Below are 26935 nucleotides of genomic sequence, written 5' to 3'. Positions count from 1 at the left end.
AGGGAACATTACATTCTGGAAAGCATGTTGGCTTGTTAATAAAAAGACCCATCAATATACATGTTTTCTTAGACCCCAAATTAAGATCCAAAAAGGCAAAACCACTGTTATGTCTCCTGGTTATAGTTTGACTGTAGCAAAAACAGAACTGTACACAGAATTCACCCTAAGTCTTTGTCCTTTACTAGTATCCAAAAGTGGCAGAGAGAGACACTCAGCTTCTAAAGGAAATGCAGAGGGGACAGCATTTGCCTCCACAATGGTCCCACGTACAGCCTCTGTTCCGGCCTATGTGCTGCTCCGGGAGTTACTTTTCCCAGGTCCTGCCACCTTGGGCAGCCTAGTAGCACTGGGCTGGCGTGGCATTCTCTGGATGGGTCCATCACGGCTTCCACGTTCTGCCACTATGGGTACACTACCAAGAGTGGGGCCACCTCTGTTTCTTCCTAGAAAGAGATTGAACACAAGAATTAGGATGGGCAGACTCCAGCAGCAACACACTCACAGTTGGTTTCCTGGGGAATGTGCTCATCCATCTGCTGTAGCAACCTGTTCCAGCTGCACATACGTGACTGCTAATCTTGGTTGTCAATTTGACTACACCTGGAATCACCTAAAACCCAAGATGCCATCACATCAGTAAGAGATTTTCTTAACTGGATTAGCTGATGTGGGAAGACCAGCGCTAGATCTGGGCCACTTTTGTCTAAGGGAATTAAAAGGATTCGGCAATGAAGACCTTCCCTGAAGGCGGTGCCAGAAAGCATAATACTTATGGCCTCAGGGCCCATCAACAGTTGCCTTGGTACTTATGTTGGGGCAGCTGGCCCAATCCCTGCGTTCAGGGGCGTGGCTGCCCCAGGGAAGTAGGATACCCTTAAATAGGATCGGGGCGCCGGAAGGAGCCCCGTTTTGCTCTCCCCCGCGTACCTTCTGCTCCGCTGGACCCTTGGTTCTGTAAGTTCCCTTATTATCCTCTTGTATTAAAACTGATTAATTATAAAAGGACTATCGTGGTTATTCCCTAACCCCTACACCCGCCGGTACCGCCGGCACTTGCCGGTACATTTGCCGGTACATACTTAGAACCAGATTTAAAGCTAAGCAGTGGCGCACGCCTTTAATCCCAGCACTCGGGAGGCAGAGGCAGGCGGATCTCTGTGAGTTCGAGACCAGCCTGGTCTACAAGAGCTAGTTCCAGGACAGGCTCCAAAGCCACAAAGAAACCCTGTCTCGAAAAACCAAAAAAAAAAAAAAAAAAAAAAAAAGAACAAATGAGCCAAGTTGCAGACCTTCTAGAACTCTTGGAACGAAGGGAAGGCCAGGCCCCTCTGAGGAAGGACTTTGCTAAAACACCTGGGAGTCTTACTGTTAACCCTTCTCCCATCTTTCCCCAGAGGAACCCGAGGCCTTTTAGAAGGCCGACTCTACACTGTGGGAAAGGAAACAATCAGACTTTCTGGGATCTAATGGATCCTGGTTCAGAACTGACACTGATTCTGATTAACTCACTTTCCAGCCGGAGAAGTCTGACAGTGGGCCGGTAATCATGAATCCCTGGTCTTACCAAGGTCTCCCATCCCCCAAACAGGATGGTGTGGTTACAGCACCTACAAGGCAGCAGTGGCCTGGAGGGCTGGTTGGCCAGAGGCAGCACATGCTTTGACTTGGCATCCAATCTATGGTACGCTTGCTCCCACAGCCAGGATTCCCGAGGCCAGGAATGTAGGGGTGGAGAGGGGAACAGTCCCTCTCGCTATCACTCCTAGTGACCATTAGGAGGCCATTTGGGAAGGCGAATCAAGCTCGTTCGCCCCTAAACAGATGGCAAGAGGCACTCAGTGCCAAGCACATTCACACCAGAGTCGTCATCACACCTGCGTCAATCAGGCCCCACAGGCAGGAAGTGCGCAATAGAGGTCTGAAGCCAGGTTCCCGACAGCTTCAGAGATGCTGTGATTTCCCACGTCCCTGGTACAGCTTGCAACACTCAAGCCTCGGGCTTAGCTATGGATCGTTCTAGAATTCCTAAGAGGCTGAACCTCTGACCACTTAAATCACCCTCAGAGGAAGCTCGCCAATTCATGTGCTCTTTGACTTATAGTTTGCTCATTCTTGCTTTCATTTTATTTATTTATTAAAAACAAACAAACAAAATCACAACCGGAAAAATGAGCAGGCCCTTGGACCAGAGCTTTCATTTAAAAGGGTGGCTTCTGGGCTCTAGGTACTGAAAGTAACTGAAAACCTAGGAGGACCTTAGGGCTAAGACAGGCTGGGGAGCAGGCTTGCCCAGGGGTCACAGTTCCTCCATGTGGATGGCGAGTCCCAGCCTCTGCAACTGTAGTAAGAGTGGCACACCAGACACTAACATATGTCCCCTACTCGCCAAGGGTCCAGGGCCCGCCCTTCTCTCCTCGCTTGGCTGAAAGTTGGGAGCCTGCGGGAGGGAGTCAGTGACCTGGAGGCACAGCCCACTGGTGTTATCCACCTTCCACAGGCTTGGAAATAATCTAGGACTGAGACGACTTCTCAACACTGACCAGCTTGTTTACGTGAACCATTATGACTAAATCCACAGAAAATAGCCCAACCTATAGTCAAGTTCTGTGATCAGCCAAATTTCCTCAACCCTCCCGTTAGCTCCGTACCCTGAGCCCCTCTCTGCAAACATAGCTAGTGTGTCTTTCTTCCCTGACTCAAGGCGTGTTACAGCTCTTCAATATGTAAAGTCCCCTAAGCCTTGGGTCACCCAGCCTCCCCTTTGTGCTTCTTCTTTTGAATCCCAGCTGGCCTCATCGCAGCCTGGTTTGGGGCAGTCTCTTACAGAAACTTCCCTGTTGCTACTTTTGGGGCAACTCTAGCATTGGGTTCCGCTCTGAAACACCAATTCTTCTTTGGTTTAGTGATACAGATAACAGGAGGTTCAAGGGAAAAAGAGAGAAAGACAAAAGAAAAGAGGAGGAAAAGGAATAGGATGAGACAGAGGAGGAGGAGGAGAAAAGAAATAAGAAATTAATATTTTAATTAGTTCAAATTATCCAGTCTAACTGGCCCTCTATATCCTCTATGGATATGGGTTTGCATCTATAGATTCAAAAGATTTCAGACTTAAAATGTGTTTTATAAAAAGCTAAGTACAGTGATGCATGCCTATAATCTCCTTTCTTCAGGGGGTGAAGTAGAAGGTGAGCTTGGACCTAGGACTTCATGGCTAGTCTGTGGCCAGGCCTGGTAGCAGAGGGGTGTAATCTTAGCTACTTCTGGGATAGCCCATCTCCATTTCTTTGTGACTTCCCATTGACCTGCAAAACAGCTTCCTACCAGGGACCCCTTAACCAACAAATTTGGCTGGGACCCAGAACCATTCTCTACCAGGAACCCACAGTCATCACACTTGGCTGTGACTCAAGACCCCACAAAGGCCACACCTGGCTAGGACCTAGATTGGGCAATAGCAACCAAAGAATGGAACACTCACCCAATAAAGACATGACCAGATATATACACCGAGAAACACCTTAAACATTGTAAATCCAGATGCCTATGTCCTACAAAAACACAAGCATGAACAACCAAGACAATATGCCTCTTCCAGAAACTGGCGAGCCAATTGTGTTAGGCCCTGGGAAAAACAACTCAGCACAAGAATTCAAATATAGCAATTATGAATAATAAAAGATCCGAAGGAGGATATGAATAAAGGCCTTAATAAAGATCACAAAAAGCAGGGCAGTGGTAGCACATGCCTTTAATCCCAGCACTTGGGAGGCAGAGGCAGGTGAATCTCTGTGAGTTCGAGGACAGGCTGATCTACAAAGTGAGTTCCAGGATAGCCAGGGCTACACAGAAAAACCCTGCCTCAAAAATCAAAACATAAAAAAACATGAAAACACAGCTGAATGAAATAATAAAAACAATCAAAGACATGAAAACAGAATTTAACAAAGAAACAGAATTGCTAAAGAAAACCCAAGCCGGGCGGTGGTGGCGCACGCCTTTAATCCCAGCACTCGGGAGGCAGAGGCAGGCGGATCTCTGTGAGTTCGAGACCAGCCTGGTCTACAAGAGCTAGTTCCAGGACAGGCTCCAAAGCCACAGAGAAACCCTGTCTCGAAAAACCAAAAAAAAAAAAAAAAAAAAAGAAAGAAAGAAAAGAAAAAGAAAACCCAAACTGAGATAAAACTGGAATGTCAAGCAAAAACCTTAAAGGTAAGCCTCACCAACAGATTAAAAAGCGTGGCAACGAGAATTTCAGGTCTTGAAGACAAAGCAGAAGATAGTAGATAGCTCAAAGAAAATGTTAAAACAGTCAGGCTCAAAACATTAAAAAAAAAAATCTAGGACACTGTGAAAAGGCCAAATCTATAAATAATAGGTATAAAGGAGAAGAAACTCAGTTCAAAGTCACAGAAAAAATATATTTTTTTTTTCGGTTTGGGTCTTTTTTTCTTCAAGATATGGTTTTTCTATAACAGCCCGGGCTGTCCTGGAACTCACTCTGTAAACCAGGCTGGCCTCAAACTCACAAGCCTGCCTCTGCCTCCCGAGTGCTGGGATTAAAAGCATGCACCGCACTCACAGAAAATATTCTTAACAAAATCATGAATGAAAATTTCCCCAATCTAAATTAGGATGTAGCAGCCAAAGGAGACAGATGCCGGACGCCAGATGGAACCTTACTGGTAAGCCACAACCATAAATAGAAATGGGTTCGTTTAAGATGGAAGAGCTAGCTAGAAATATGTATAAGCTAATAGGCCAAGCAGTATTATAAATAATTAAGTGTCTGTGTGATTATTTCAGGTCTGGACAGCCGGAGAACGAACAAGCACCCTTCACCTACATTAGGAAGTGCCCATTGAGGAGCAAGAAACAGGCAGAACACCAGATATCTAGGGTCAGATAAGAAATTCCCCATGACACATTACAAACAAAATGCTAAAAGTATAGAACAAAGAAAGTATACTAAAAACTAGAAGAGAAAAAAGATCCAATCACATAAAGGCAGGCCCACTAGATTAACACCCAACTTTTCAATGAATAATCTGAAACCAGAGGGGCCTAGATGGATGTTCTATAAACTCTATATAAAATCACAGAGGCCAGCTAAGACTATTATGCCAGCAAAACTATCAACCACAATTGATAGAGAAATAAAAAATATTTCACATTAAAAATAAGCAAATAATTTGAATAAAGCTCTACAAAAGATACCAAAGGAAAAAAATTGCCAGCCTAAACAGAACATTAACTATACCTAACAGGACAGAAGGAATAACTAATCCTAGAACAGCTAAAAGGAAGGGGGGGACACAATATAACAAAATAAGGGGAAGTAATAACCACTTTTCACTAATAACTCTCAAAATTAATGGTCTCGGTTCCTCAATAAATAACACAGACTAACAGACTGGATTAGAAAACAGGGTCTGTCTTTCTGCTGCACCCACCAAACAACCTCACTATCAATGACAGAAATCACCATAGAGTGACAGGCTAGGAAAGGTGGCCCAAGCAAGTGGATCCAAGAAGCAAGCTGGTGTCGCTGACAAAATAAATTTCAATTCAAAACTAACTAGAAGAGATAAGGAAGGGCATTACGTTCATGTGGGATGGGGAGAGAGATGCCTGTCCTCACAGTATCTGAGACAGGGGCATCAGACAGGTCATAGCATGTAGCTCAGTGGCATGGTTCATGCCTAGTATGTAGAAGACTAGCGTGCCAGGGTTTCAGGCAGAACGCAGTACAGAAGTCCTAAGTTCACTCCCCAGCACAGAGAAGAGGAAAGGACAGAAGGAGGAAAGAAAGAAGCAAGCAGGCATAAGGGTCCACACTTTATAGAAGGCACTTGAGATTTTTGTAGATTTTGGTGTTTGGGGGGGTGGGGTGATCTTGGAATGAATCCCTACAGCTATCAAGGGACAACTGTATTATCATCTCAACATGTTCATATATTCATAAGCTTTTGTGTCAATCTTCTTACCATCCTTCAATACCCAGCCTTGACAACAGCTCCCCATTATGGCTCAAGGCACTTACGGGATGGTGCAGCTTACGGGAGACTTCTGGCTTCTACATGCCAAATTTCACCTTGTGCTTTCTGGACAGAAGCTTTTCAAACTGTGTAGTTTCCTGAAAGCTAAACAGGGAGCACTAAACTGAACCTATTTTCCTCACACGCCTGAAGACCACTGAGATCAGCTTCTGCAGTATTGTTTCCCATTTCTCTGAGAGGCATGAGTGATTCATTAAGAGCAACTTAGACAGCCAGGGTCCAGCTATCCAGAGGTCCTGCTGTGCCTGCAGCATCTTACAGAGGAACTCACGGCCTGGAGCAATACCCATCTAGTCCCTACAGGAAAGCTATGGCAAACCTCAGCGGCTACCAGCTCTGTCGTTACAGGTCACCACCCCCTCCAATGAGTCACTTCACCACTGCTGTTGCTTTCTCCATCCCATATTTGGTTACTGAAAGGGTGGCTGAAAGATCTGTGTGTATGGACGCTAAGACACACACAAGTCGGAGACCTCTCTATGCCTCACCCAGTAGCCTTGAGTTACCGCACATTTAAGGTCCAGACCGCCCTCTGCCCTACTTCTTCCGCCTTTACTTCCTCGACATCAGCCAGTATTTCTATGCTCCCAATTCACACCCTGCCCCTCAGAACCTTCTAGAACTCAAACACCCCCCCCTCCCAGAGCTAACAACCCTGTGGTTCCTCTCCTCTCCAGAAACCCCTCATTTCATCCTGTGGTCCATCCCCAGCCCTTCTCTTCAACCCTCCCAACCTAAAGGTGGCATTTAGAATAGAGGAGGGTAGCATGGGGAGGACATGGAAGAAGAGGCAACTCAACTGCCCCTGGGAGCCCACACACCCAGATTCTGGGCATCTGATCTTACCGAACCTGCCAATACTGGAAGGTACCCCAGCCCACAAAGGAGATACTCGAGAAAACACAGTTTACAAGTAGATGCGTGTCACCAGAACATGTCAGTCTTTGCGGTGTTGCCAAGGAGACTGGGGGAGGCGTCTGTTCCCTTTTCCAAGCTTTGCATTCAGCTGAGGGAAGTGCTGAGGAGACTGAGGCCATGCTCCCGACAGTACACCAGGGTGCCTCATCCTTGCCCCTGCCTCGCATCCTCTGCCTGGGGTAGGGACCTTGACATGGTGCACATGTGGGAATGGTGGTCTTATCCTGGAGGGCCAACCCAGCTGCATATCCTAAAATCCTGTAAACTGAGCAAGAAAACACATCCTGGTTCCGAGTAGCATGGCTGCGAAGGCCCACACTGGTCTGGTCTTGTAGGTCAAAGTTGCCTGGCCTTGAGGGGACAATGGCAATTCCCAGTGGGAGAGGACACATCAGCATCAAACCCAGACAAGACACAGTAAAAATGCCTGTGAAAGGAGCAAGAAAACTATAGTGAGGCATGGGCGCAGGGAGGCAGGCACAGGACAGCTGGGCCGTAGAGCAGAGCTGGGGAGACTCCAGGCCTGAAGAATCAAAGAATGGCCTCGCTTCTGCTCCTGCCAAAGAAAGGAGGGCCAGAGAGACACAGACTGTGTAGAAAGGGGGTGGGTCAGTGAGCATGTGTGACCCCATTTGGGTGCCTTCCAGCTTCTTCCTGTGCTTTCTGGCAGGGATACAGCATTGGATCTCCATCCACTTGCCTGGGAAGACAAGGTGTATTTCAGAGTGCTCCCACAACCAAAGAGAACAGATGCAGCAGATAGGATGTGTAGGTGCAAGGACCTGAGATCCCTCTGTTACACTCTGGCTACCACCATCTGCTTATTCACCAACCCAGACATGACCTCAAGAGCAGGGGAGCCCTTCACACCTGAGCAAGGGGTGCATCTTTCTGTCAGACTTCTACCCTGTGTCCCAAGGCAGTCAGAGGTCTCCAGTCCTGCAACCCAAATAATCCCCAAATGGGAGGTGTGCAGCCCTGGCCTGAGATGAAGGGGAGCTAGGCCTAGGTCTGGGAAGGATAGATAAGGAATTGTCTGCTGTGTTCTCTGAGTGCTTCCCTGAGGCTGTGATTGTCAGGTAAATGGAGACCAAATCCACACTTATTCCAGTACCTGTGGAATGTAGGCATGATGAAGAGGTGGGAAGGAGTCAGACAGAAGGACCATCGACTGCTTGGACCAGTCTGTGATCCAGCAGTGTGATCCCAATGGTAGAGCCAACTAAAGTCCCTGTAAGTTGAATTGGTCTGAAGACCCTGGGAAGAAACCTTCGTCACCCCTCCCCCATCCCTGCCACCCTCCACCGGAAGTACCCGGCCCACTTCTAACCTCGGGTCTCTGATGTGGACAGAGATATGGCTACCGGGTCCTGGGGATCGCTCGCCAGCCGTTGTCCAGCACACATGGACTTCAGTATCTGGAAGACGGCCAGGGGAGCCACGTTCAGATTCAGCAAGTCCACCAGGATCCTGGGGAAACAAATGTGGTGCTTAGCGAAACCTGAGAGCCTCAGAGCAGACCAGCTCCATGTGTCGGGCCAGCTGGGCCCCCGCCATGGAAACGCGTACGCAGACCGGGAGTTTTCAGAGCAGCGGATCGGGGCTGGAGGGGTCCTGAAGCAGGCTTATCTGCAGGGAGTGTGAGCTCCAAGCCCTAGCCCTTGCCTTCTCACTTGAAAACATCCGGGTCGATGACGGTGCCAGCAGCCTGTGCAAGTTCGTACAGCTCCATTTCCTCGGTTTCCAGCGCCTTCTTCCGCCGAAGCGACAACTTTTGCAGCGTCGCCGCCTCCAGCCCTGTGGATGTGCCCAGCCCGGCACCACCACCCGCTGCCGCCATCAGCGCAGCCTGAAAAAAAGGTGAGCGTTGGGCCCAGGCAGCCAGGAGATTCCACAGCGCCTCCTACTGGCCACCCGTTTCCATGCAGGGTCCCCGCCGGTCCCAGACAGGCAGCCCCAGCATGGAGGGCGCGGGGTAGGGTCGGGAGGAATCTTTTCGTAGTTGATTGTTTGACTTGTACTGAGTGCCTAGTGTGCACGGGGCAGTGTCTTAGGCGTGGGGATGGTACGATGGAAAGCAGCACCCAGAACCGTGCCTGGCAAATACTGGATCTTGGTAAATGCCTGTTAGATCACGGGTATTCATGATTGCGTGTAATTATCTCTTCTGCCAAGGGTCCCTAAACAGCTTTTGCTTTTTAAGCAGCACACACATTCCTTCCCACTGGAATACATAAATTTAGGCGTCAGAGGGGGCCGACGCCATCATTGCGCACGCGCCTTTGTGGCCAACCGCTGCTCTCCCTACACTCAGGGGCGTTTGGCGGTGCGCATGCTCCTTTCCCTGGTTGGGAGGCGGTTTTTCAGATTGGCCAGAGGCGTGTCTTGATTACGCACAGCTAGGTACGCTTTTCCCCTCCCATACTGTGTCGCTGATAGTGGTTTCGGGTTCTGAAGCTAGATGAACCCACACAAAGATCAGAGATGAACTCAGCAAGTCAGTTTGACCTGTGTGATGAGAATAGCAAATGTTTGACCGGCCACCGTGAGACAAGTGTCACTGCCATCCGTGCAGACTGGACCTGAGGAGCCAGCCCAGGAGTGCCCGTGCAGAGGGAAGGGGACCAGGAGGGGCATTTAAGATTTGTACAGTGGCATCTGGGAGATGATTTGTCTCATAATGCTTTAAACATTTTTAAAGGTCTTTTGCTTATATATTATGGTTTCCATTTATGTGTTTTCATGGGTTTTGTGTCAGTGTTTCTGCCTGTGTATCTTGTGCTTTATCCTTGTTTTTTTTCTCTGTGTTTTATTATTTTGGCTTTTTTTTTTTCAGTGTGCCTGTTTGATAGAGGGAGAGAAAAGTGTTGGGTTGAGTAGGTGGGGAAGTAGAGAGGATCAGGGAGGAGATGAGGGCGGAGAAACCAGGATCGGATTATAGGGTATAAAATTATTTTCAATAAAAATAGATATATGGGATGAATAGTCTCCATTCCTAGAAAACATTGTCCATTGCTGAGAGTTTAGAGCATCCATTCAGTACTCAGTCTTTCTTCTTTCTTCCCTGCACTGGGCATGGATACCCTGGACCTGCTGGTCCTCATTGCTTCACACCACCTACACTTTGTGAACCTCTGGCCAGCACCAGGGTCCAGACCTCAGGACTAAACCCTGGGGTGGATTTGCAGTCCTGGCCCTCCAGGCTGTAGACATGGTTTTCCATGTTGAATGTGGCATCTGTCACAAATGAGGATCATGGTGACAGGAAGCTGCTGGTGAGGACCCAGTGCTGGCCATGGGGAATGAGTTTGGCTCCAGGAACAGACATTACAGGATGAATGTGCATCTAGTCCAGCACCCGCTTCCCAGGGTGGAACATCCAGGTGCTTGCTTGCAGAATTCCATAACATTTCCTAAGGATTTTTGCAGAGCTATGACCATGATGTACCTGTAGGTCCTGCCTCTTCGGTTTCTCATGGGGCTGACGGGCTTGCATGGGTGGAGTTGGTGGCTCCAGGATCCAGCTCCTATTGCTCAAAGCCCCAAATACTACTAACAGGAGGCAAATCCCGATGTTGTGCAGCACTATCCTAACATGAGAACTGTTATCTCAATGAGATCAGCTGTGACTGTAAGAGTGTAGCTCCTCAGCCCACAGATGGCTCTACTCCTTCATAGAAGTAAGGGCAAGGTAGGGTCATTGGACCCTCACTTAGTCGCTCCACCTGGCCCTTTGCCTATAGTTCTGTCATAAGCACACATGGCCTGGACTCCAGGAAATGCCAGAGCACTAGTGCCTTAGTTAAGGTTTCTGTTACTGCAAGGAAACACCATGACCGTGAAGCGAGTTGGGGAGGAAAGGGTTAATTTGGGTCACACTTCAACAGCACTGTTCACCACTGAAGGACGTCAGGACAGGAACTCGAACAGGTTAGGATCCCAGAGGCAGGAGCTGTTGCAGCCATGGAGGGGTACTGTTTGCTGGCTTGCTTCTCATGGTTTGCTCAGTCCTCTTTTTTTTTTTTTTTTTTTCAATTTTTCAAGACTGTTTTTCTGTAGCTTTTTGGAGCCTCTGTCCTGGAATTCACTCTGTAGACCAGGCTGGCCTCGAACTCATAGAGATCCGCCTGCCTCTGCCTCCCAAAAGCTGGGATTAAAGATGTGTGCCACTACCACCCAGTGAACTCTTAGTAACCCTCCTTATAGTAGTACCCAGTAGTCTAGGATGGCACCACCCACCCTGGGTGAGGCCCTCCCCCTTTGATCACTAATGAGAAAATATCTTACAGCTGGATCTCATGCAGGCATGCATTCCCTCAATGGAGGCTCCTTTCTCTGGTGACTCTAACTGTATCAAGTTCACACACACACACACACACACACACACCAGCCAGTACAGTTGGATTGTAAAGGCTGAGGGAGGGGAATTGAGGGCTCTTGTATTAATGCACATTTAGACACTCAAACATTTACATACTCCCTCACACATAATATCATGCTCTCACAGACTCACACACACGTACATTATATTGGCTAGTGTTTTGTCAACATGACACACGATAGAGTCATTTGGGAAGAGAGAACATCAGTTGAAAAACTGTCCCCATCAGATTGACCAGTGGGCAAACCTATGTTTCATTTTTTTCTTTTTCTTTTTTTTTTCTTTGATGATTGATATCCAAGTGCCCAGCTGACTATGGGCGGTGCCAAACCCGGACAGTTGGTCCTGGATGGAATAATAGAGCAGGCTGAGCAAACCATGGGATGCAGCCAGTAAGCAGCACTTCTCCATGGCCTATGAATCAGTTCCTGCCTTTGTGCTCCTGCCTTGAGTCCATCCCCTGACTTCCCCAGATGATGGAGCATAACCTACATGATAAATTAAACCCTTAGTTGATTTTGATCATGATGTTTTACCACTTGAATAGAAACATCAGCTAAGACACACGTCTTTCCACATTCTTTTACACTTAGAAATGGACACTGTTCTACTCTAGAATCCTCACATATACTTACACTGTCTTGTACACTCAGGATTATTCTCATGTTGCATGCAATTTTATATGTTCACACTGTCAAATGCTTTCACACCTGCATACTTAAGTGAACACAAACACACAGTCTCACACAGAAATGCTTAAAGACGTAAACATGGTTGTCTATACACACAGTCACACAGTCGTACCTTTACACATTCTTCATACATCCTTGCACATATTTATACACTCTATGCTGGTTAGTTTTTGTCAGCTTAATGCAAACCTAGACATTAACTGAGAAGAAGAAATCTCAGTGGAGGAGCTGCTATGAAAATAGTTGAGCATGCTTTGGGTATATACACAAAAGTAGTATTGCTGGGCCTTAAGTTAGATTGATTCCAAATGTTCTGAGAAGTCACCATACTGATTCCCAAAGTGGCTGTACAAGTTTGCACTCCCACCAGCAGTGGAGGAGCGTTCCTCTTACTCCACATCAAACATAAGTCTGCTTTTGGGACTGGGGAATCTGCTGAATGCTCAGAACATAATGGGCCATTTTAGTTGTGTTTTAGAAGAAAGAATTCTGGAAGAAATGCAGACAGTGGAAGCCTGTTTGTGAGATTTCAAAAGGGAGCAAGAACTGTAGCGGGAACTGAATTAGAAACTATTGCTGTCACGTTTTGCCTAAGAATCTGTGTGTGATGGTTCTGCTTGGGCTGAAGAGGACCTGCACTTGCCACAGAGATCAGTACCACCAAAGTGGAACCACTTGTGCTCCACTGGACAATAAGAAAGGACTTCTTAGTTGTGCCCTCAGTGGTCCAGGCTACATAAAAGAAGAACTCAGCACTGTAACAATTATCCACATGGGCCTGGTTTTGAAGGTATGAAGTGGTCATGGAGAATACCCAAAACTTGACAGTTTGTAGCAGGGTCAGAGTTACTCTAAAGATACCCTAGGAAGCCCAGTTGCACTGAAGGCCCCAGAATATTGGAGATGCCAGGACTGTGGGACATCTGTGAAGGAGAGCTGTAGGTGTGGGCTAGAGGCAACCAGCACAGATGAAAGTTCTGTGTGCTGCGGATGGATGGGTGGACTGACTACCCCTCTGGGGACCATACCGTAAGTCCCACATACTGGACACTGAGCTTGAGAATTTGGTCTTACACTGCTAGCTTTTAGTTTTCTTTTGGGTTTGACTTTTTTTCTCCTGTATTTTCCTTTTGGAATAAGTATGTTTAGGTATGTAATTTGTTTTCTATTTTATAGGCGTCCACACTGAAAAAGACTTTGGACTTTTGAAGTGTTGGGATTTTTGAAGACTTCAAGAGCCTTTTGGAGTTGATCTTATTTTATGTTATGATATTAACATGAGACTTTTGAGACAATGGATGGATTATGACTTAGAGTGATGTGTTTGCATATGAATTGACAAGGACTGGCTGGATTGTGCAGTTAGTTTTAACTCAGTTTGACAACTTGGAATCACCTGGGAGAAGTCTCGGTGATGAGTTATTTAAGTTAATTCACGGGGGCTGTCTTTGAAGGATAGGATTGATTCTTATTCGAGGCAGGACTATCCAGTGTGAATGTGGGAGGCACAGTTTCGTAGCCTGGGTCCTGACCTGGAGAAGAGTGAAGAAAGCAGCAGGCATGCCAGGATGTGCATATTCTCTTTTGTTTCTGTCTGTGGAGGTCATGTTCCTAGCTGCTCAGATTCTTGTCTGGACTTTGCTGCAATAGTGGACAGGAACCTGAAATTGTAAGCCAAAGAAACCCTTTCCTTTCCTAACTGGCTTTTTGTCAAGAGGTTTAATCGCAACAAAAGAAATGAAACTAGTTAGTTTACCCACACTTGTTTTTGTTGATAGTTACAGAATTGCATCAATGTATATCCCCTGTGCTCCTCACACTCCGTCCATGATAACTGTGACTTCGCAGTGAGCTTACTAGTGCCCGAGCAGCTGGCTACTGCTCCCCAGCTCCTCAGCTCTTTGTCTTCTATTTATAGGTGTATCTGTCCCATCACATCATAGAATCTTCCCACTTCCCTTATATACTTTCTAAAAGTTTTGCAAAGAACCAGTCTGGAGTCAAAGAGGGGGCTTATACAACCTCAGGAATGAGAAATATACACCCCGCATTAATGGCAGCTAAGAATTCGGGGTCAGCAGCCAGGATCAGGTCTCGCAGAGAAGAGCAGGAAGCAGAGGTTGTGGCATCTTCCTGTGAACTGGGCTAAACTGCTTTTCACTCCCTTGCTCACTGCAAAGGGACTTTTAGATGACTTTTTGGAAGACAATTGGCTACCCTTTGGATGGTATCCTCTCGTTCAGCCTTGGTTCTGGATGCTCCTAATTGGTGTTGCTCATTTCATCAAAGATCATGGACTGAGTTGGCACCAACTCAACCTCACATTATTTCAAAGTCTCCTGTTCCTGAAGCATGGTCCTATCATCTTAGTGGTGGTAAGACAGGAGGAGATGCTGATGACAGAGGTGTTCTCTGTGTGTGCATTGTGGCGGTACCTTTACATGCTCAGATACCAACTCTCCACCCAAACTTTTGGAGCACACAAAACTTGCCTCAGTATTGATTTTTGTGTGAGTTTCCAAGGACTAATGGTCCTCATGCTGTGTGCAGCAGGTCCCCCCATCAGTAACATACTATCTCATTCTGAGAGATGGCTTTGTTGTGCTGTGGGGATCCTGGGGTGTGGTGGTATTGTCTCAGTGTTGCTCTGTCTGTTTTCATCATGCTTATCCTCTCCTTTTATTAAGGCAATGAGATTGTTTCCTTAGTACTGATGGTGGTTGTTTGAAATATTTTGTGTGTGTGTATATATGATGTCATTTCAAGCTGTTCTCCACTGTCTCTCTTGTTTGGTCTCATCAACAGAATGTGTATTCCATTGATAATCTTCTAATCTTCGCTACCTCTAATTTTGTTTGCTGCATGCATATCTGCTAAGTGTGCAGAGTATACCTGACCATGCGGAGGTCAGAGGTTGGCACTGGCTGTCTTCTGTTGTCCTCCAATTTATTATTTGAAGCAGGGACTGTCACTGAAGGCCGCTCAGCATGCTCTGAGGATCCACTTGTGTCTTACCTGGATTTACAGGCAAATGTCACTGTGCCTGGTATTTTATGTGAATTCTAGGATTGAACTCAAGTCCCTGTTCAGCAAGTTCTTTATCAGTTGTGGTGGTTTGGATGAGAATGGCTCTATAAGCTCATTTTGTTGAATACTGTGTCCTCCTTCGTGGAAGTTTTGAGGAGGAGGAGTAGGCATGAGCTTGCTGAAGGAAGTGTGTCACTGACATGGATGTTGAGTGTTAAGAATTCTGAACCATTCCAAGTCAGCTCCCTCTCCAGGCTGTGCTCATGGATCAGGATGAAGCTCTCGGCTACTGTTCCACCATGCCTGCCTTCCTGCTGCCCTGCCCCTCTCAGGATGCTGACCTCTGACCTTTTATTCACCCACCATGAAATTCCTGAGAGATGGCGTGTGCAACACACCTTGCAAGGTGTGTCATTCCTGCATATCTTCTCTCCACTCATTCATGAATACTTTCTGCCCTCTGCTTCAACCTAACCCTCAGGACAGCACCCAAGACTCAGAATGACTGAACTCCTTTCCTCTTCTTCCCAATGTGGACACTTGAATAAATCTCCCTTTACTATTTTTCTCTTTATTTATTTGTTTTTTTTTTTTTTTTTGAGGCAGGGATTCTCTGTGTGACAGCCCTGGCTGACCTGGAATTCTGGAGACCAGGCTGGACTCTAACTCACCAGAGATCCATCTGCCTCTGCCTCCCAAGTGTTGGTATTGAAGGTGTGCAACACCACCACCTAGCTGGTTTTCACTTTTATTTTTTGGACTGTCTTATTGAAGACAGGTAGCTGAACCTGGAGTGTTAGAGATACAGGGTCCAGATCTGCCCCCAGTACTTCTGACCACGAGCTGAGCTGGCAAGCCATTACAAGGAACATTAGAGAGGGGATAGTGAGTGAACGAATCTGCCTCCAGGACAGCTACAGTGTCTGTGTTCCACTCCAACAATTTATAGAGAGACTGAGGTGCCCTGCTGTGAGTCCACATCTAGAAACTCATCCCAAACATACACTTCTCCCATTTCCACAATTTCACTGAACTTCACTCATGGTGGCTTGACTATGTGACGTGAACTTTCCAGGAAGGAAAACTCCCCAAGTGTGAAGTCACACACTGTTCTGCTGTTTGTCACCATGCCACCTCGGGTGAGCAGCCCTTCACCTGGTGTCTGTACAGCCTAGGCTCCTGCCCATTATCCACTCAGTCACCATCCTTGGTATTAAGTAGACTCACTGGGTGCTTCAGAACCTGTGCTCAGTTCCCTGTGTTTTACTCCATAGTGATCCCGAAGTTGATACCCATGGATGCCATTTTCAGGTCTGCTGAAGAGAAGGTGTAAGGTTCTTCCTTCAATGGAAAGTGGGACAGTTCACTAATTAAGAGAAAAGGAAAGAAGATGGTGCAGGTCACTAACTCCTGTAGACCAAGTAAAACATGATCCTTTTCAGGCTGGGCACAGACTTCAGACAGTTCTGGGGCTGTGGATGAGAGAAGAGCTGGGCTATGTCATAGGCCCTCCAAGTGTCTCCCCCTTCTCAGAATACAGCATGTGCCCTGTTCCCCCGGCTGTCTCTGAGACAGAGTTGGTGAGAAACCAGCCTTCCCGTGGGCTTGCATTTTTCCATTTCCCTATCATTAGCAGAATACCCTCCTAGACCTACCTTGTCCCCACTCTCTTGGTGTGTGCAGCTAGTCCACAGGGTGTGAAATTAGAAACTAATACCTCAATCCTTCTGACTTCGTTAAGTCCACCAAGTGAGAGTAAAGACCATTACCCTGATTCTATAGTCAAAACAACCAAGCTTTATTTTCTGTCAAGACAGGGCTATCTCCCTACAGCAGGAGTTGAAAACAAAATAACATCAAATACAGAAGGTGGAGTTTGCATTGTCCAAAAAAATGCAAGGCTAGGGGCTTTTCAAGGTTTGAGAGATTTCCAGGGAAATTTTGCTTATGTAGGAACTTGGTTGACATTTTAAAATTATTTTGCAGAACATCTTATCAGGATATATTCATGGTATGAGTCAAACTCCACTGTGTTGGGAGCATGTCAAATTCAGAAGCAGGTTAAAAAATGGTCGGCTGAACTTTGCAGCAAACAGAAATCAACTTGTTGTGACCTTATAGGAAAATGGCTTCCGTCCTCAAAATGAAGTCAGTCTGGTCCATCAACTTCTGCAATACTGTACGTGGTAACTGTCCAGTCTGGTTCAGCTTTGGGGGGGGGGGCTTTATCATTTCTCCCTCTTCCTCCATTATCCCACATTGTGTCTGTTAAAATGCTCATTTTCCTAGTGCACCTCCTGCCCAGGTTCTAGAGGGAAGCCTCCCATTCCTCCTCTGTCTCCCTTCCTGCCTAGACCCCATCATGATGCCTCTGGCATAGCTTCCCATGCTTCCCATTTCTCCTCTTTCCCCTCTTCAAAGCCTGAACATGAGCCTAGCTGCCAATGTTCCTCTGGCTCTCTTTCCTATAAATCTCATCTTAGGGAAAATTCATCTCAGCTTTTTTCTGCAAACCTACTTTTCGTATGAGTTTCTCACACAGGTTTGACTCCAGTATCATGAATGTGCAAATAAGGGCACTAATGGTTCTTCCTGACAAACATAATTCTCAAGTTTCTGAGAATTTTGATTTTACACTTTTGTTTTTCCACTAGCAATCCGTCTGTTTGCCCAGTCAAAATCCAGCTTGCTATGAGCCCAGACTGTCATTTTGAGCCTTGGAGCCTGTCTCAGCTAGAGTTAGTATAGCTTTAATGGAACACTATGACCAAAGCAACTTGGGAGGAAAGCATTTATTCATCTTCCTCTTCCACATCACAGTGGATAATCAATGGAATCCAGAACAGGAACTTAAGCATGGCAGGCAGCTGGAGGCAGATGATGCAGAAACCATGGAGGATGCTTATTGGCTTGCTCCGCGTGGCTTGCTCAGCCTGCTTTGTTATACAAACCCAGGACCACCAGTCTCAGGATGGCACCATCCATACTGGGCTGGGCTCTTCCCCATAAATTATGAGTTAAGATCATACCCTTTAATCCTGCCTACAGCTGGATCTTATGGAGATATTTTCTCAGTTGAGGCTCCCTCCTTTCTGATGATTCCAGTTTATGTCAAATTGGCATTAAACCAACCGGTACAGTTTCCCACTTTGGACCTGACAGTGACGTGGTACTTCCTGGCAAGTCTGATGGCAAAAGTTCAATCCCTGGACACAGGACTGACTCCTTCAGTTGTCCTCAGACAGCCACATATATGCCATGGTATGAGTTCAAAAATAAATGTAAAAACCAAACCAAAACCAAAGGGAAATAACGCACATCTGGTCAAAGCTGCAAGTTCCAAGAGAGATCGCTCTGTGCCTTTCACCTTGGCTCAACTCAACTGTGGGCTACAACTTCCTTCCTAGTTTGTGTCTCCCTAGGACATGCTTTTAGGATAGCTCCCTGGTGGGAAGAAGAGGGAGGTGGGGAATAGTGCCCTGTGGAGCCTGCACACATCCCAGGAGTCACCTCACCAAACATGACCCAGGTGATAGTGTGAAGGGACTTGACAGACTTTACAGGTCATTTTCCTAAGAAATGGCCCAAACTGAGATGTCTTGGTGGGTCTGACTTGGTCAAGTGGAAAGTCTATAAATTTAAGTTTGGATTACTCTGATTCAAAACAGCAATGAAGTCTGAAGCTGCCCTTCCTTCTGCATTCTTCATTCATTTTTTTCCTACGGTCATATTCAGATCATCCCTGTTGGTGATGAACCACCCCTACCCTGACTTCAGGTTTTACGTGGATTTAGTTGACCACATTGGGCACCAATTGTTGTAGGGAGATAATCTTTAGGCAAGCTTCATTTATTGTATTTTATTTATTTTATTTATTAAAACATAAATAAAATATCGCAATAGCAACCATGGTTTTGGAAATGCATTGGCTGAAGACGCATAGGCAGTGTCTCTGCAGGAGCCGGTGAGACCTGGGAGAGGGGAAGGTCTTCAGCAGATGCTAAGGCCTTAGCAGCAGCAGCAGTCAGGCGTGGACTCTGCTGGTACAGACTGAGCCATCAATGTGAGCCAAAATGGACCCTGCTTGTATTGCTTTCAACAGGCCTTTTGTCACATTAACAGAAAAAGTGACTTGATTATACTTCCCAAATATGTAAGTGGTCAGGGTGGACTTTGTGTCTGTTGGTGTATGATGTACAGCATCCTTAGCTTGGGTTGTTCTCTGATTCTGACAGAGAAAAAAAATATTCTTAGAGTATTTTTTCACCGGTAGGAGCTGTTAGCCCAGATGCCAATGTTGACAGTCAAAGGTTAGTGTCTCTGTCGTGCTTCCTTATCAAAGAAAACACTCCATTGAAATAAAGGAAATTTGACATGTCCCACCAAAGAAACTAAGTAGGACTCAGGGGCTCACAGAAAGGGAAGCTACAAGCCCAGGACCTACATGGGTCTGCCCCAGGTTCTCTGTGTAGATGTTATGGGTTGTTATCTTGGTGTTTTTGTGGGACTCCTAATAGTAGGAGCATGTGTTTCTCTGACTCTTATGCCTGCTCTTGAGACTCTTTTCCTCACATTGGGTTGCCTTTTTCTCCTTCACACGAGGCCTTTGTCTTGTCTCCTTGTATCTTTCTTTGTCAGGTTTTGCTTTTATCTCTTAGAGACCCTGCCCTTTTCTGAGGAGGAAATGGAGAGGAATTGGGTCTGGCAGAGAAGGGAGGTGGTGGTGGAGCTAGGATCATTTGAAGAAAAAGAATAGTGAACAGCTGTATGCTAAGGCTCAGCTCAGCTGAGTGGAAGGTGTCCCCAGAAAATTATACACCCCTAAAGAGAGGGTGTGTCCTAAGCACACTTTGTCACAAACACAAAGGAACACTATGTCTTTCCACTATGCCAGAATTTGCCGAGTAACAAATTGACAAGGAATGGATGTTTCAAAGGCAAGGATGTATCAGTCTCACTTTCCTTAAAACCTCTGCTTCAGTGAACATCTTCAGTTATCCCGACTTTAGTCAGGAATAGTAGTGATTCATCACATATTACACAGTAAATCTACCTTTCTCTCTCTCTCTCTTTCCACACACACACACACACACACACACACACACACACACACACACACACACACACACACACATATTTACCATTAAGGGTAAAAGGTCTTTGTCACAGGTTGAATATCACATATCTTATACTGTCTCATGTGCTTGATCCCTTACTCCCCTTAGGTGGTCTTGTTTGAGTAATTAGGAAACTCTGATGTATGGCCTGGCTAGAGATGGTTGGTCCTTAGGAGACCAGGAAGACTATCAGTGCAGTGAAAACGATTGCCTCACTGTGAGGAAAGACAGTCCCCAACCCATGTAAGGGACCAGCTTGGCATGGACCTTGTCCTTATACTCCAGTGAAGCTGTTAGTAGGCTACAAAGCAGTGGGACTCAGAGCTTGGTTCTGAGAGCTTTGTTTGTTAGTATCCATCTTTGGAATTGAACATCCGTGATCACCACTGACCTGAACACAGTGAGTTTGTTTCCTGGGGTAGGGAATGGGGGTGGGTTGTATTGAGGCATAGATTTTGGTTTACTGTTTGTAGTTTGGGATTTACTTTGTGCATTTGTTTCAGTTATTTTTGTTATCCATATTTTTGTTGCTGTCTATTCATTTATCTTTGACATTTTGTGCATTGCTTTATTTCTAAACCTTAAAGCTTTTGTCAGTACATATTAGCTTTAGAAAACAGTTTGACCATACCATTCACTTGGACCTGACTCACCAACTTTGTTACTTCCCACAGCATTCCCCTGGGATTATCAATTCCCTTATCATTGTAAGACTCTTCCTCTGCCACCATGCCACTCGTGAGACAAAACATGCTCTGAGGGATCTTGAGGCTCAGCAGAGGGAAGGCAGCAGCTGGTGCATGTTTGGTAACCTCTGATATCAATGTTGGCATCCTTTTGCGGATTGAGCAATGGATAATACTTATCTCTTTCCTGTCCCACATTCAGTAATTTGTACCTTCCTTTGGGTGACTCATGTCAGGGGTTGTCAGATTTGTTGGTTCTTTCAAAGGACCAGCTCTTTGTTTCTCTGACCTTTGTTTAACCAGCCAAGTGTCCAGTTATTTTCAGCTCTGATCTTTCTTTTGCTTTCTTATAACTGCTTTGGGGTTAACTTTGACCCCAAGATGCCTCATTAGGATGCTAGAGAGGCCTTTGATTTTCATGACCTACAAATTGGTAGCCATAACCTTGTCTCCTAGAGCTGATTTTGTTTTGTTTTGTTGTTCTTATTTCTAGCATCTTGTGGTAGCACCATTCTCCTCCTGATAAAGTAGAGGAAATATCATGGAGGGATCTCAGTGATGCCAATTTATCACCAGTGTCCAGACAAATAGGTTCAAGGTGGTACATCTCCATCCACCCTGGTGAACATTGTGTTCCTGAGTCATATAGCAGAGGACAACTTTGGAAACTACTGGAACAAAGTTTTTTTGAGTCCCTGTCCCAAAATGATATCTTGTACCAGAGAAAAATGTATATCGTTGGGCGAACAGAACATCAGCAAAAGATCCACTCCCATCAGGAAGCCTGCACATCACCTCATCCTCCCTCCCTTTCCCTTAAAGAGGAGATGCAGTGAGCTGACTCTACCAGAGTTCACGGCATCAGCAAGAGGCAACAAAGTACAGGAGGTAAATGAGAAAGGTACCAAGGGCTTCTCTAGGTCCAGCTCACCTGACTTAAACATCAGATATGAACTCACCTGTGAATTCTGCCCCACGGGGTGATTGTTTGAAGGCATTAAGCAAGTCTGAGGAGACAGAAAATGCTGCCCCATTTGGTGACACATGTCAGGGGACACATGTGGAAGCTGAGATGGACAAGACTGGTAACGCCATCACTTTTATTCTCGCGACTCTGGGTGTCTCGGGGTTCTCGGAGGACACCGACTACCAAAGGACCAGAGGATATTACTGACGTTAGAGAGAACACCACCACCAGTGTAGACATTACCAGCCAGATGGCGTGGGATCACATATATGATGTGTCCCCTCCCCATCATGGAAACAACCAACATGAAATAGTCAGACATGCTTCAGCATCTATAAATGAGCCGCCCCAGGAGGCACCCAGAGACTCCAAGAAGCACAGCAGAAGGGAATAGAAGGAACAAGGAGGCAGATTAGGAACCTGTTTAGGTTTTGTTGCTGTTTTCCCACCCCCAAGGACAAAAGGCACAACATCCAGGTAAGGGATAACAAGGAATGGAAAATGGAGTTCCAAGAAATGGGGTGGGCGGGGCCAGAACATTCACATATGTATTTGATCTGTCTTTTTCAAAGGCACTTTGCCACTGCCAGGCTGCAGCCCTTTATAGGACACAAGCCTTAAAGTGTCTGGAGCCCCAAAAGGAGCTTCACGCTGAATCGTGCTCATGAGGAGTCTGGAGAAGTTGAACCAGAAGCAGACAGCAGAGGGTGTTGGCAGGGGCTGGGGATGCAGGGAGACAGGAGGGAGGAGGCTTTGTTAAAGGGACAACAGTTTAGGAAGGGAAGAAGCCTGTGGAGAGCTGTGGTATCACAAAGCAGCTCTTTCCTAAGTGCTTCTATGTCAAAGTCACTAACACAGTCCTTTGTTTGTGTCTTTCAAGGGTTAAAGATGAGGCCCAGACCCATGGTTCCTAAACCATTGGTCTGTGTTCGGCCTGGTGTGACCTAACAGCCCCGGAGGATCCAGGCCAGAACTTGAAAGGAGGTGTACCCCAAACCTATTGTTACCTGCCAGACACCTTCAGCACCCAGGTCGCCTCCTGTACCCTCCTCTCCTGCAGAGTATGAACAACCATCTCCCCACTGAAGAGCATTGTTCTTCCAGCACTGGTGACTGGACAGAGAAGCCAGCCACATAGCCACCTTGTTATTAAGAGCAGCCATCCCTCCTCTGTAGTCCATGGGAAAGAAGTAAGTGCCCCACATGACTCTGGGTCCCCGTCTCCTTCTCCCCTCACTTCCATCAACAGAATCAATGAGCACATGTAAAGAAAGAAGTGCTTGCACACTTTCCTCTTAGGTGGTGGAGGCACAGGTAGAGAAGGGGGAAGGAGGAGTGGGGCAAGTGGGACATGTCAAGGAATAAAAGCAGTGAGAGAGGGCAGAAGAAAGGGCTTGCATCTGGTTGGGTAGGAGGTGATTTATCCAGAGGAAATTCCATTCTGGCAGCAGAAAAGCAAGGGATGAATGTGTGGGTAGTGACAAGGGCCAACCAAGAAAAGGAGCAGAATTCCCCTGAAGAGGAGATTAGGGGCGAGTGATGCATGGGTACCCCAAAAGAAGATCCTGTCTTCCTCATGGGTTCCAGCTTATTCCAAGGTACAGCAGATGAGTGTTGTGTGAGAAATCTGCTCTTATCCTGGGGTGCTCAGACAAGGTGTGGCTGCAGAGAAGAGAAGCCACATACTTCCCAGAAGCCTCTTCCTCTTTCTGCTTGACCCAGGCTTGGATTGATCTGGTGACATCTGTGTCTTTGTCTTCTCAGCCTCCTTTCTTCAGACCCCAAGGTGCTGTTCTCTCATCCAAGGATTATTCAAACAGATAAATTTCATGGCCCCGTGGGGGGATTCCTTGGCTTCAATTGAGTGAAAGCCTACGATTGTTCTGTCTACTGGAAATGGGTAAGTAGTGCTTGACAGCGCTGTGGAGCATCACTGCCCAGGCAAGACCGGCATCCTTGGGACTTCTTTGATCCCAGTGTCCACCTTCAAGGTCAAGAATAGAAGGATACCTAATTGCCTCAGAGCTACAAAACCAGCATGTGGTAGTGTGTGCGCAGCCTTACTGAGTGAGGTATCTGCAGTGTCCCCTGGCACCTTTCTAGTAAGGGGCAGCTTTCTGGGCATCAGGAAGTGCTGGCAACAGGAATGTAAGTGCCTAATCTGTGGAGACCACTCAGATGAAGTGGTTTGACTTCACTAAGTATCTCTTTGTGGTGCAAGATAAGATTCTGCTATCTGATCTTGCCATAACATAACAATGAAATTGACCTTTGTTCCTCTGCAGAGGCTCCTAGCCTTGGTCACTGGGAATGCGGACCTCTGTGCAAGCTCAGCAATTTCTCTGGAAAAGAGTTCCTGAACCTTACCTGTAGCTAAGACCAAGCTGCTATAAAGTCTGCACTGCTCCACCTTGTGGCGATGATGACGCAGTGGGTCCTCATAGTGAGGACTTGACTCTTGTGTTATTGTAGCCCTGAAGCCTTTCCCAGCTGCTCTCGGGCCCAGGAGACGGGAACAAGGTGCAGAAAGACACAAAATGCTTTCTCTTCCAGCATCTGCTTACAGAATTGGCCTATTCCTGCATTGTTCGTTTGTTTGTTTCTAGTTCATGGCTATGACAATACAATGACCCAGACAACGTATAAGAGAAAGCATGTTATGTATGGTCGACATTTCTAAAGGCTTAGAATATGTGACCGTTCTAGGAAAGGCAATGTAGCAATAGGCAGGCTGTCATTTTGTTAGGGCAGTCACTGATAGTTTACATCTGATTCTCAAGCAAAGTCTGAGACAGACAGACAGACAGACAGACAGGCAGACAGAGACAGATTTATAGAGAGAGAGCTGACTTGGAATGGTTTTGGCTTTTGAATCTTTAATGCTTTGTGACCCCCCTAGTGACACACCTCCTCCAACCAACCTTCTAATCCTTCCCAAAGTATTTCACAATCTGCGGGCTAAGTATCCAAATATGTGCATCTATGGGGTCCATTCTCATTCAAAATAATACCGCAAATTATCTAAGGACTTCACAAGGTCCCTTAGGGTAGCAGTGCACTGTGCTCTGAGTGGTGACATCGCCCCCGTGCTCTGATGGCGTTTTCAGGGAGCAGGAGTGTCGCTGCGTCTCTCCCCGCAGGTGTCCTAGGAAACACCCTCAACATTTTCCGGCCTTGTCCCTCATGATCATCTCAGGAAGATGTGAGGAGAGGCGATTGCGATCCATTTCTTTCCCTCAGAAACTTTTGGGGGGAAGCTGCATTCACAACTGCCCCATGTTTGGCTCCCTGAACCCATGTTGGATGTCTCATGACCACCACACAAGGTCAGAACAGGCTAGATCCTGAGACTGTGTCTCTGGAAAAGAACAAATAACAAGCAGACCCCACAATTCTCATTGAGAGACAGATTCACAAAACTACCAGTGGTCTGCCGTGTGTGACAATGGAAATCTGACCCCAGTGGCAGCCTGTCAACCTTCCCATGCCATGTAGAACCTGGCCCAAAGACATGGGAGAGTCAGCGTCAGTGAACCCTGGCCCCTGACATAGTATCCAAGACATACTAGGTCCATGCAAGCATAAGTCATGGCCCAGTGCAGGGTACCATAGTGTTTAGGGAATATTCTTTCAGTGAGCATCTTGGATTAGGAAAGTCTTCTTAGCAAGCAATGAAAGATTTTCACAACCTTCCTCATGAGGCTTTGGAAGAAGTGGTAGAAATGGTAAACTCTGGGCAAACATCACCTCATCAGTTATTTCTTGTTATGGTTGACTAGCACTGGGAACCAGGGTATTCAGACTGAACACTCTGTTACAGTGAGAACTTAAGGCATAGGTCTGCCCATCTCCCCTCAAGGCAAAGACTGCCTAACCTCAGGCAATGTGAAGGAAATGTGTTCCTGACAGACAAAGTAACAGAATCCGTTAGAGTCGCCACCCAATAGGCCAGGTTACTTCCTTTCAATGGATCTAAGTCACCAGGCCTCATCTTCCTTGGGGACTTTGCTCATCACAGGAGAGGAACACTTGTGTGCCCCTTTGAGCCAGCAAAAGCACACTCCACATCTTAATACAAGTCCTGACATACCTTCTCTGCCTAACCGCCGTTGTTCTGCAAGCTGCTCACCATGGAAAAAAAAAAAACCTGATGAAAACCAATGGGATATCTCAGTTTGTATGTCCCCTCAAGTGCTTCAAACCCCACAGTGCAGGGACTAGACACCGTCTCCAGCTGCTCATCTTCTTGTACAGAGCTGCAGCATGGGATCGACCACCACAAAGGTCTATGATCCATATGCTGCCTGTACTGTACATAATATATGCTCGTGAGAGATATAATGACATGAGAATCAACCATCAACACTTCCCTTTGTGTGCCAGGGATGATAGCTCAACTATACCGACTATTGGTTCTGCAAATATGAGGACATGAGCTCAGATGTGGCAACACATGAAAGCCTTGCATGGCAGTGAGAGCCTATAGTCTCACGCCAGTGGAGACAAAAGGAGACAGACTCCTTGGGATTCCCCTGCAGATGGTTGAGCCACATTTCTCGCCTCCAGCTTCAGGGCAAAGTTCTCAAAAAACAAGGACGATAGAACAGTTGAGAGCCCTCCCTGTTCACACCTGAGCCAACACGTGCAGATGCTCTAGAACACCCTCATGAGGTCAGACAGCCGTATCTAGACAAGGACACACAAGACGGGGCATATGGGGAGGGGAAATCGAGAAAACCATTAGTGAACATTTCATCGTTCACCAATGATGGTTCTGATGTGTAAGATGTGTTTCTCAGCCTGCTATCGGGGTTTTGTTCAGCGACATTCGAGTGAATGGCTCGTGCATAAATGTGTGTGAATTTGATTTTTGTCTCATCAGATGTGACTGCTGAAGAGCATGATTGAGTGTCTGGAACCTGAAGAACAGCAGGATGAGTTCTTCTCGACTGTCTGGCTGGGAGGGACACAGCCCAGCAGCCCTTAGCTTCTTGTAGGAGGCTTGACCACAATACCTCAGTGCTGTGGACCCCGTGCATGCATGTCAGCCCTGGCATTCAAACACAGATTACTTGAAGAAACTTTAAC

General features: G+C 46.6%; 1 protein-coding gene and 1 long non-coding RNA gene across 3 annotated transcripts; one reads left to right on the top strand and one right to left on the bottom strand.

Moving 5' to 3' along the window:
* Positions 1-160: 160 nt before the first annotated feature.
* Mzt2b (mitotic spindle organizing protein 2B) lies at positions 161-8856 on the bottom strand. Its single transcript, XM_038346032.1, has 3 exons — positions 8651-8856; positions 8308-8447; positions 161-446 (listed from the first exon to the last, which is right to left on the bottom strand). Exons 1-3 carry the CDS (start codon positions 8815-8817, stop codon positions 289-291), a joined length of 465 nt encoding a protein of 154 aa, XP_038201960.1. The 5' UTR covers positions 8818-8856; the 3' UTR covers positions 161-288.
* On the top strand, positions 8331-26935 carry LOC119825263. 2 transcript variants are annotated; one of them, XR_005287200.1, is made up of 6 exons: positions 8331-8837; positions 21374-22324; positions 22728-23037; positions 23612-23747; positions 24133-24367; positions 26730-26935. It is a non-coding gene; the product is annotated as an uncharacterized LOC119825263 (long non-coding RNA). The 2 variants fall into 2 exon arrangements; XR_005287199.1 differs by having other exon boundaries at positions 23612-24367.

This window comes from Arvicola amphibius, chromosome 10, assembly GCF_903992535.2.
Source record: "Arvicola amphibius chromosome 10, mArvAmp1.2, whole genome shotgun sequence".
In the NCBI taxonomy this organism is placed as follows: Eukaryota; Metazoa; Chordata; class Mammalia; order Rodentia; family Cricetidae; genus Arvicola; species Arvicola amphibius.
This window is presented reverse-complemented; position numbering and strand designations above follow the sequence as displayed.